Source organism: Cydia fagiglandana, chromosome 3 (genome assembly GCF_963556715.1).
Source record: "Cydia fagiglandana chromosome 3, ilCydFagi1.1, whole genome shotgun sequence".
NCBI classification, from domain to species: domain Eukaryota; kingdom Metazoa; phylum Arthropoda; class Insecta; order Lepidoptera; family Tortricidae; genus Cydia; species Cydia fagiglandana.
In genome coordinates, this window is record NC_085934.1 from 6,240,481 (window position 1) to 6,252,668 (window position 12,188).

A 12,188-nucleotide genomic window follows, 5' to 3' on the forward strand; every position below is an offset into this window, starting at 1 on the left:
AGCATGATGCTCGATGACCTCAACCGAGTTTCACAACGGGTGGGCTTGAAAATGAACATGGACAAGACGAAACTTATGTCAAATGCCAATGTTGTGCCCATCCCAGTCTCTGTTGGGAACTCGGTACTCGAAGTTGTTGACTCGTACATCTACCTAGGACAAGCAGTCCAATTAGGTAGGTCCAACTTCGAGAAGGAGGTCAACCGCCGAATCCAACTCGGTTGGGCAGCGTTCGGGAAACTACGTAATGTCTTTTCGTCCGACATACCTCAGTGCCTCAAGACGAAAGTCTTTAATCAATGTGTGTTACCAGCGATGACTTACGGCTCCGAAACGTGGTCTTTCACTATCGGCCTCATCTCAAAATTCAAAGTCGCTCAACGAGCTATGGAGAGGGCTATGCTCGGAGTTTCTCTGCGTGATCGAATCAGAAATGAGGAGATCCGTAGACGAACTAAAGTCACCGACATAGCTCACCGGATTAGCAAGCTGAAGTGGCAATGGGCAGGCCACATTGCGCGCAGAGAAGATGGCCGATGGGGTCGAAAAGTGCTCGAGTGGAGACCACGGACTAGCAAACGCAGCGTAGGACGTCCACCCACAAGATGGACGGACGACCTTGTTAAAGCCGCCGGAAGACGCTGGATGCGGGTGGCTTCCAACCGGTACGAATGGAGGTCCAAGGGGGAGGCCTATGTTCAGCAGTGGACGTCTTATGGCTGAGATGATGATGATGATGAATTCTAAATATTGAATTTAAAATTTAAACTAACTGCAGTTGTTACCTTAGCAAACACACTTTAAGTACATAACGCGGTGTTTTTATTATTCTATACCCAATTGACGTAATTCGAGATATTGAAACTACGAGTACCGCTACCCCTCGCGTGACTTAACTTTCCATCCGCAAGTTTGCGCGCCCCGTGGGAACACATCAATCTTACTCAACATCCCTATTCAATGGTAATACGAAACATAATCGTTTGACTGACACCCTGTCAACCTCGTGGGATAAAACGTAAACATTTTAATTTATAATATTCAAATTTAACTTAATTTCCTGGTAATAAGGTTTGAAATGGAGTGGAGTATTTCAGTAGAGCTGCAGAGTCGTAATTTATATAGTGCCTATACATGCGTCGCGTTAAGTGGACGGTGACTGATTTGTCGCTGGAGAAATCTTCAACGGGTATGGTAATATGGGTAAATTATAGTAAATAATGCTACCTTATTATTCAAGGTTCTCGAACTCGGCTGGGTGAAAAGCCATAAGTTCTAGACTTTGTTTAACAACGTCTGAATATTGAATACACTACGCACTCGCGGCCGGTGTGTAAGTGATCACTGGTCTATAATAGAGTTATTATAATCGTAAAGCTGGATTAATAATTAAAACAAAATCATTAAAATGAAATATTTTAGTGACAACTATACAAAGTTATCTACATTTTAAATTGACACATACTAGTAGTTCGCCCCGAACTGTGAACTCGCGGTTCGCCAAAAAGATCAATTGAATGCAGTGCTACTTAGTCCGAAATGGGCATTTCGTAATTGATTCCTGATTCCACGATTACTTGAAATTACTTTGTAATCTGATTACCGATTCCCAGATTACTTTGTAATCTAACAATACGGAATTACTAAGTACAATTCCATTTGAGGAATCAGGAATCAATTTTCGATTACTACAATTTGGTAATTGTTTGGAATCCATTTTGGAATCCAATACTGGTGTATTGGATTCCAAAATGGTCATCATTTTCGAAATCGGGGCCCCCCAAAACCTATAAAACGACATCCATGACGACTTTTATGACATAGTGCATGGCCGCCATTTTGGAATCCAAAAAGGTCATCATTATCGAAATCTGCGCCCCCCAAAACCTATAAAACGACATCCATGACGACTTTTATGACATAGTGCATGGCCGCCATTTTGGAATCCGAAATGGTCATCATTTTCGAAATCTGTGTCCCCTAAAACCTATAAAACGACACCCATGACGACTTTTATGACATAGTGCATGGCCGCCATTTTGGATTCCAAAATGGTCATCATTTTCGAAATCGGGGCCCCCCAAAACCTATAAAACGACATCCATGACGACTTTTATGACATAGTGCATGGCCGCCATTTTGGAATCCAAAAAGGTCATCATTTTCGAAATCGAGGCCCGCTAAAACCTATAAAACGACATCCATGACGACTTTTATAACATAGTGCATGGCCGCCATTTTGGAATCCAAAATGGTCATCATTATCGAAATCTGTGCCCCCCAAAACCTATAAAACGACACCCATGACGACTTTTATGACATAGTGCATGGACGCCATGTTGGATTTCAAAATAATCATCATCATCGAAATCTGCGCCCCCCAAAACCTAAAAAACGACATCCATGACGATTTTTATGACATAGTGCATGGCCGCCATCTTCATCTATATTTTGTTGCACACTTACCTTGGCCGCTTTTCATTCAGTTTCCGTACGGAATGACAGGTAGGAACGGGACGTCGCTCTACAAATGTCATTCCGTTCGGAAAATGGCGTTGGCCGGTCGAAGTATTTTGAAGATGGCGCCAGCATAGCTTGCCCTGTCAATCCCTAGAATTGTGTCAATTTTTTGGTTTTTAATGAATATGTCCTGGATGCCAGTCATTCAAGCCAAATCATCTCATAAACAAAGAGGCAAGCTATGATGGCGCCATCTATGCAAACCTTTGACAGTTGCCAACCCCATTCCGAACGTCTGTGGCCTTATGGCCAGGCTAAAGTCGACAATGGATTGAAAACGCTTGCGAATATAGTTGTCAAATCAAATTTGTCAGTAAATAAGAACAAAAAAACTATACTCGTCCTTTTCTTTCGGGTGCTAGTACTGGTGTAAGACAAAGATAGTATGATTCTCTCTGTCTGTGTTTGAAACGACAGTCCTTTGACAAACTATAATTGTAAGCTCTGTGGAGCCGTTAACTGATTCACCATAGAGATTAAAATAAACTGTATCTGTGGTAAGCCGTAATGTTTCTTGTGACTATGGAGTGTAGAACCAGTACCTTCCATAGTTTCTTGCCAAATGTCAAATACCTATACTATGTTTATTTTTATCTTGCTAATTATTTCAAAATGGTAAATTTAAAGACGATATTATAAAAGTGCAAGCCGAGCGCTTTCATTTGATACCAAACTCGACCATACTTTCTTACAAAAAAGATGACCAGAAATGCATGGCCCCTCACAAATAGCTTTTTAGCATTTTAAGCTCTTCTAGCTTAATAACCTCTTGATAAAGCCTGCTCATAATTTAATGACTAAAATTTACTGCCCTCAACTACACGTTTACCCAATTTCATTTAAATTAGGACAAATTTACTTAAGTTCTTGAGTATCAAACTATCTTCTGACAGTTCAGCTTAAAAACATCGAAATGCCGGGACGTGCCGCTAGCCGGCCGCGTGTCCGAAGTCGAATGTAAGAACTTCGCTTCGCTTCGCTCGCTCGTTCGATGATGTCATTCAATAGTATCTACTTACTTCAAACATATGTGTATGTGAAGTCCCCAACCCGCATTGGGCCAGCGTTGGGACTATAGACCAAACCCTCTTGTGCTTGAGAGGAGGCCTGTGCCCAGCAGTGGGACGTATGGGCTAAACTCAGAGGCGTAGCTAGAGGATATGGCGCCCGGGGCAGACACCAAATTTGCGCCCCCCCCCCCCCCCAAACGAAATGAACGTAAGGTGGTCACTGACAAGCCTTCCAACAGTCCAAATAGCGTGGCTGCAATCCAAAATCGGTCCGTGAAGGTCAAAAACGTACAATGTTTAAATGTTTAATATTAGGATGCCGTCCATTTGGATGAATCCATTGTAACGGCATCCATTTGGAAGGCTCGTCAGTGGCCTGCTTAACGAAACGAAAGGGTTATTTTTTGCTTTAATAGGTTTACTTTTAATGTAGACAAATACAGTGTAGGTACCTATGTTTTTTTAGTACATCGGTGGCCAACAAGCTTTCGACCCACCTGATGGTAAGCGGTCACCGCATCCTATGGACGTCTACACTCCAGGGGTGTTACATGCGCGTTGCCGACCGTTTTAAAACTTATAAACTTCTTTTTTGGAGATCTCTATTCATAGGTACAGCGCGGCTTTGGACTGGATTTGAAGGACCCAAGGCGGCATCCAGGTGCTCCTGTCCAAAGGTGACAGCAGTACTCAATATATGGGATCAGTCTACCCCAGAGTAAAGTATGGCGGTGGCCTCCCTTTATTGAGCACACCGAGTTTTTTTTGATACGAGCGCAGCCTACCCGGCAAGGTGGCTACGAAATTATTGGACGTCACTGATGGAGATGTCAACACCGATCGAGCTAGGCTCCCAATACTCCCTGACATGGGAAGGGTTGTGCCTTGAAAAATGAGGTTTTCTTAGCGGTAAACGCGCAAATTTGAGTCATGGTAGGATTGAATCGGATTAAATTGTCCTGATCCCACAACGAAACTCTGGATAGAATGCCTCGATACCTGACACAGTTATTTCTACTATTATTTTATGGGGTCACTTCCCCATCGCTATTTCAGTTCAGTCCAGTTCAGTTATCAGTGCAAATACCACGAACAATTATTAGAAGGCAGAAAAGCAAAGCAAAGCTTCACTCCAGAATTTCTTAACAAAAGTTATAAGTCTCGAAAACTACGAAAAATCGGCTAACATCTGGTAAATGGGGTATATTCTGATAGCCCACGACGAGGATTCTAAAAAAAATTATGGGCGTCAAGGTTTGGACCAGCCTGTAGGTATACAGGGTAGCTAAAAAATAACTGCATTTTCGTTGCCAGGCAGGTTTTTGGATTATACTGAGCAACTTTTACTATTAGTCCAACCCCTAAGTCGCGAAAAAAAATTTGGCTGTTTCCTACATTTTGGCTGGTCCATTTTCTATGGGAGGGTAAACTTTTTTTTTCGCGATTTCGGGGTTAGTCCCGTAGTAAAAGTTGCTCAGTCCCAAAATCCAAAACCTCCCTGGCAACGGGAATTTAGTTATTTTTTAGCCATCCTTGTATAGTACTGTCGTCCGCATATCGATGAATGTCGTCGATTGACAACATGTCACAGATATGCAGCAGCTATTGAAGCAGCCGGCCTAGCCAAGGTTACAATCGCTATCGCTTCGACAACGAAAAGCATTATGTCTCTCTATCACTCTTCCTTATTAGTGTGACAGTGACAGTTGCGTTTCGATCGCTACAGAGCGTAAGCGATTGGCATCTTGGCTACGCGGCCAGGTTCCGTCTACTACGGCTCATATGCGCCTGCCGGACAAAGGGCTAGCGATCCATTCGCATAGGTAGTCTCTTGGAGAGTCCATAAGATGGTAACTTCGACAGGAGACCCCTAACGGAAAAGACGCGCTAACACGGGACACAACTCTGAAGCACTCGGCCCGCTCGCCTTATAAAACGAAAGCATAGCAACTCCCGCCTTGATGGAAGTTTCTTGCATAGAGTATTCGCACTGCGGGATGGTGGGCGGTAGGGCGCTACCGTCGTCTGTCAAGGTCGAGTTCGAGGCAAAAAGAGTAAGAGTAAAAGATCGGCTTTCTCTTTTGCGCTGTGGGCCAGAATACCATCCGCATTTCACACTTCACAGTGGTGGTAAATATGACTGACAAAAGTTTCCCTGCTGCCTTTTAGCAAGGCGGAGAGGTACAGGTCTTTTGCTCATTTTGGCGCCCCCCCCTTGGACGGCGCCCGGGGCACGTGCCCCCTCCAACCCCCCCCTAGTTACGCCTCTGGCTAAACTATTTATTAATTTTTATTTATGACTTACCGGTACGCCAGTGATGGCGATCTGGTGCATGGAGTCGTTGACGCATTTGACCACGACCAGCATACAGTCCAGCGCCTGCTGGAGGTTCGAGCTCATCGAGCCACATTCGCTGTACCGCAGGAGGTCCTGCCAAATTAAAATTACCTTTAAATATACGCACTATTCATGATTATAGGCAGCAAAAAACTGTTGCCGATACCTGTTTTGGTTTTTAATATGCACACTTGTCAATGATTTATTATTTCTAGAAACTTATGTATGTTTGTAAAATATCATCGATAATATTTATGGCGCTTGCTGAATACTTTTTTACCTAGTTATTCGGTTGGATCATAAGTCACATTTGACACTATATAATCATGCAATGACCAAAATGCAACATTAAGAATCCATATTGATTCAGCGTTGCAACATTATCTATTTTATTTATATTTATAGTTGTCGAATCACGACTTATAAGACTAACAGTATATTCCCTCTGTAGGTAGGTACTTATCTGACAGAAAATTATATGTAGGTACATCCTACCTATAGGTTCCTATAGTCCAAAACACATTGACTAAAGATGCTATTGACTATTTAATGCCTAAAGGCTATCAATGCTTCTTCAAACGAGAAAAAGTTATTTTGAATCCAGTTTTAGTCGCCTGTTAACATATTGGGTCGGTTTTGACATAAACAAGAACAGGTGGACAGTCTAAAATAGTACGAGTTTGTTTATATTAAACTGCATAGTTGCATACCCTTGTAACCCGTTTATTCCAGCAACGTTTTAAATTAAACTCGACTCCAGATGGCCAACTCCAAAAATGTCGAGCGTTAAAAGTAAATTATTTCATATATGCAAATCCCGTTGCGTAGGTCACAAAAAAAAGTCGAACCTTCAATTTTAAGTTGATTCTGAAAATGAAAAATTTAGGAAAACCAAATGTTTCGTTACGTACGTCTATAATGTTAAGTATGTACCATATTACTGTGTTATAAAGGCTTACGTTTCAATCGGAGATGTGTGAGGATTCATAGCGAATGATGTGTGAACCAATAGAAAATTGCGAGCGGTAAATAAAGTGATTCTATTGGTTCTTAACAAACACATCCCTCGCCAGCCATTCCCGCACATCACTGGTGGAAACGCAGCCTAATCCGCGTCCTGTATTGTTGGTACCTTTAATAGCAGCTGATACTTGGTGATCCTCTGCACTGGCTTGAGCAGATACGCGGCCAACGGCAGCTTGTGTCCTAACCGCAGCTGGCACGCTTGGAGGAAGAGGTGTGTGTCCACCAGAGTCTCACGGAGTCGCTCTGATCGCGGAATGTTCTGGCAGTAGTAGCTGTAGAGCCGGAAGAAGGTCTCGCGCTGTGGACGAAATAAATAAATAATAGGACTTTCATGCATATCCTAATATATATAATAGGGTTGTTTTAACACGTTCACTGTCTCAATCTGAATTGTTAACGGTGTTGAAGTAGAGAGGCTTGCCGTGATTCAGGTCAAGAAGGGAACGCATTGCAGATTTCATAGCATGTTCCATTTAGGTACATAAACAGATGACAACGAAAGACAACGAAGCATGTATTACTCTAGCCTAGCAGAACAGGTGTTCGAAACCACCCTTTGATAACTAGTAAATACGTGACCAAATGATCTTGTGAGGTCGTAGGTGCGTGACGAGTTAGTACAGCAATGTAAACGTCATTGCTTAACAAATTGACTATACTTCATTTCGTCGGGTGACAAGCAAAAGTCACTAACTAACACCATTGAAATTATTGGACAATAAACCGTGTTACAGGTGTAATAAAGTGCATTGTTACTTTAATTTTTGATAGTACTTAGTGACTTTTGCTTGTCATCCGACGATTTATTGTATACTGCTATTGTACAGTGCTAAAACAAATACAAACAAAAAACAAATACCTAACTAATGAGACTAATCCTCACCTTTTCAACAAAACAGAGTGCAACGAGTTCCGTAGCCGAGATGGACCGCTCCAGGTCCTTGAGGAACACGTCCTGGTGGAATGTGAAGAGCTCATGCAGGTTCCCGAAGAGAACGTCGGCCTGCCCCACCAGCGTCGCCGGCAGCAGGTGCTGGTTCTCTGGCTTCTCGATCTCGTCTTTGTAACCCTGGAAGACAGGCACAATGAAATAAATTGCATAGTTGTTAAACTAAAAGAAAATCAGACTGCTAGTAAGGAAAATGACATTAGCCCGCAGGTTTAGAGAGTTTAGGTAAGTGGAGACTTGATGTATCTTATAGTCTTCTTCCTCGCGTTATCCCGGCATTTTGCCATGGCTCATTGTTATGATATAGGTATAATACAAAATAAGATGTCCAAAATTATCTATTAGGTCCTTACATATGAAATTGGCGTTTCATATGGCAGAAATGAAAACGATTTTTTTTTATGAAACTATTTTTTTATTTAGTCAAAGTATGTACCATGGCTATCTATGCACTTTTGCCATCTCGAAGGTAGTTCATTGATTCCTTTACTAAAAAAAGTGTGTGAGCGAGAATCAATAAAATCTTTGAAGGCCGTTTGGACAGCCTCGTGAGAATTGAATTTTTTTCCTTGCATGAAGTTGTCCAAATTCCGAAAAAAATGGTAATCAGTTGGAGCAAGGTCCGGGGAGTATGGTGGGTGTCGAAGACATTCCAGTCGCAGCTCCCTTAGTTTTGCGGCCGTCAAACGTGCCGTATGTGGTCGAGCATTGTCCTGAAGCAGCAGTGGGCTAGATCGATTGACCAGTCTGGGTTGTTTAATGGCTAGCTTTTCCATCATCGTTTGCAATTGTTGACAATACACATCAGCCGTGATTGTTTGCCCAGATCTTAAGAAACTGTAATGGATGACACCGGCACTAGTCCACCAGACACTTACCAGTACCTTTTTCTGAGTCAACTTTCGTTTCGGGCAGAATTTGGCTGGTTCACCTGGGTTCAGCCATTGTGAAGAACGTTTCCGGTTATCGTACAGGATCCATTTTTCATCACAAGTAACGATACGATTCAAAACGCCTTCATTATTGTGCCGGTTGAGAAGTGAAACGCAACACTCGACGCGTGTTTCTTTGTTTGCGTCGCTCAATTCATGCGGTACCCATTTTTCAAGTTTTTTCACTTTTCCAATTTGTTTCAAGTGAATCAAAATGGTTTTATCACTCACACCGAAGCCTGCCGCTAACTCTGACGTGGTTTGCGATGGATCTGCTTCCACAATTGCTTTTAATTCTTCGTTATCAACTTCTGTCTCCGGCCGTCCACGGGGCTTGTTCTGTAGGTCAAAATTTCCAGAACGGAAACGTTGGAACCAATAAAGTACCGTATTTTCTTTTGCAGTAGCTTCCCCATACGCATTGTTAATCCTACGAGCCGTTTCTGCAGCACTAGTGCCGAGGTGAAACTCATATTCGTAAATATAGCGATATTTTAAGTTCTCCATATTGTGAACAGAACGATGTGAAAGAAAAACAAATGACGCGATAACAAATAAATTTCGTAATTCGAACACAGAAATACATGGTCTTAAATTTGAAATAAATTTGAATTTGGAATTCCTAGCCGAACGCCACATATTTTGAACCAAAGTTGCCAGTTCGCCAAACGCCAATTTCATATGTAAGGACCTAATATTACGATTTAACTTACGGAGCTAACAGAGCGTGTTGAATATTTTTGCGTGCTTTGTCGTAATATATTTACCCCTTATTTATAAAATGATTAACTCAAACATAATTTACGATGCTATTACGTGACATAAACGACTACCGCTTTGTTGTAGACGTTCACATAAATTAGATACTCGAATGATTACCGAACTAATTAGCGTTGAACATTGGCTGATCGTATCGCACCAATCTTGTAGGCGCTTGTCGTAATCTCTATAAATCGCTTCCAAGCATTTGCACTCGGAAGGCGACAGGCTGTCGCCGACTTTCCAGAACTTGGTCTTTTTCTTGAAATTCTGCAATGTGGAAGACCAATTTCCAAAGGTTTGATTCCGATTTAAAGTAGACGCTCTTTTTGGTATTTCCCTTCTGTTGTTTAGGTTCTGCGAGTAAGCATAGTGATAGTATTTGTTGCTCGTAGACTTGTGGCATCGGCTGGGTTTCCGGCACGATAAAGTAGAGTGTAGACTGCGAACGTAGCTATCAGTATTGCTCTGACGGCACATAGTGGAGGCTCTTTTATTGCCGTGGGAAACTGAAAAGTAATGATCATCGATAGTCGTGTTCCACTCTCTCATAATTCTTTTATAATCCTTCAATATATTCGAGAGGATGTCTTCATTGTTCTTACTGCTACACATTGTCCGTCTCAGTTCTGTGCAACTAGATGATTTTAGCTGCGAATCTTTTGAAGCACATGACTCGGTTGAGTACTCAGGCGTTGGTATTTGTACATCAGCTTCAGCACATCCATAAAGCGGGTTTCGTACTAGTTCAGGAGCGTCCACTACGGTGGGAGCAGTAGTCGTGAGGGATTCAGCAGTTGTCAGGGATTCCGATGCTGTTACAGTATCTGAGTCTGGCAAATAAGTGATTTTCTCTTCAGACTTCTTGTACTCGTAACCGGGCAGCGTCTTACCGTAAAAGAAGTTCCCGGTGAACGGTTCCATGTACACCGGTTTTATGTTCCGCGGATTATATTTAACACGTCCAGTTTTACCAACATCACTCACTGACTTCTTACATTTCTTGCGGAACGCCTTTTCTTTCTCGAATAACGCTATTTGGTTCGCGTAATCGCTGAACAGCGTGGAATCTGACGCAGAGCGCGTAAGATTTTTCTTTTTCTTCCGGGTAGTGGGGTTGTCATTTTTTCTGTAGTACCAGGAGTAGGAGGTTCCGACACTGATGTTGGCCGATGATTTATGTAGGTCATATTTTCCATATTTCATGGTGAAGGCAAGCACGCGACGGAGAGCTTGGAGCGGCGTGCAGAGCGCGAATGCGCGACGTGCATCGCTTGGTTCCGGGCGCGCGCGCACGATGCTCCGCTGCGCGCGCATCCGATGCACATGCGCACGGGCCGGCGACTGCACCGGCTACCGATGTAGATCACGCTCTAATTGCATACTAATGCCATTGGTTTTCAGAGCGCGCATCGATATGGTGAATAAGTGCAGAGATATCGCGTAAACCAATGGAGCGGGACGCAAGGACATTTATCAATGAGTTGATTTGCATTAGGGAAATTGTGGTTGATTTTCTTTTCAGTTACTGGTTAAGGTTACGTCGTTGATGACGTTACAAGCAAGCGTCATGTGGTGAATGATAATGTGCATGACATAATAATTGGTAGCTTACCCGCCGGAAGTCGATTTAAATGATAGGTACCTACTAGGTAATATAATAATGCTACTAAATAGGTACTCGTAGGTATAGGCATTGTCCGAGCCCGCGTGTTGCTCTTATACAAGAGGTGTTTCGATCAATGCGCGGCGCGCTCTTTCTTTATTCCGTGGATCAATCAAGCCATCTTCTTCGCTTCTGGAGACGGATACGCCTACATGCAGCACCTATATAGCGACTTGCCCTTGTAATTAAAATCGTTATTTCTAACCATACACTACGCTATAAAAGTATTCTTACAGTGAGTATGGAGCCGAGCTCCTGCACGTAGACCCGCTCGGTCTGCAGCAGCTCCGCGAGCACGTGCCCGCGCCGCGACCGCCGCGCCTCCGCGTCCTCGCCGCTCGAGCTCTCTGAACCGCCTGACGTCTCCATCTACGACAATCAAAAGACTAGATTAATAAAAAAAGATTTAGAAGTAAATTATATACAGATATTATATTAACACAATATACTAATAACGACAACTACCACATAAAGTTAAGGTAACAGCAGAAGAGGCTGCTTGGATAAAGTGTTTATATTATACTTACTATACCATCGCCATCGATGACACAGATAATTGATGGGATAAAATTGAGTAACGGCTGCTACATATACATACTTGTATATCTATGGTAACTATGTTATTCTATCTGACAAATCTTTTAAAGTAGACGTACTTTTTCTATCCAACATACATTCTTAAGGAAAAATGCGTCGCAGACAGAACATGTTACACAATCTAAATATGAATAGGTACAATAAGGATAAAGTATCAGGTTTGAACTAAATTAAAAATTAAATTAATGAGCGACGTTTTCCTACCACTGTATTAGCGGATAATGTATGGCGTAATGCTAGCCGTACGAATCGGGTTTCAAAGTGCAAGATGCACAGCAAAATAAATGTACATAATCATATTACTCCAAGATTAGTGTACAGCCCACATTTTCAGTCACGAAACGAGGCTGATTGACTTACTTGTATAATGCATGATGGACTGACGATTTGC

The 12,188-nt window shown here is 42.4% G+C and overlaps 1 protein-coding gene across 1 annotated transcript in view; it reads right to left on the minus strand.

Annotated features, from left to right (window-relative positions):
• Positions 1–12,188, minus strand: part of LOC134679922 (guanine nucleotide exchange factor DBS-like) — a 156,283-nt gene that overhangs the window by 16,647 nt on the left and 127,448 nt on the right. The window contains exons 12-15 of the mRNA XM_063538868.1: positions 11,435–11,569; positions 7,778–7,963; positions 7,001–7,192; positions 5,836–5,961 (exon numbers count right to left, since the gene is read on the minus strand). Coding sequence (XP_063394938.1) covers positions 5,836–5,961; positions 7,001–7,192; positions 7,778–7,963; positions 11,435–11,569 — 639 coding nt within the window. The remainder of the gene's footprint in view (positions 1–5,835; positions 5,962–7,000; positions 7,193–7,777; positions 7,964–11,434; positions 11,570–12,188) is intronic.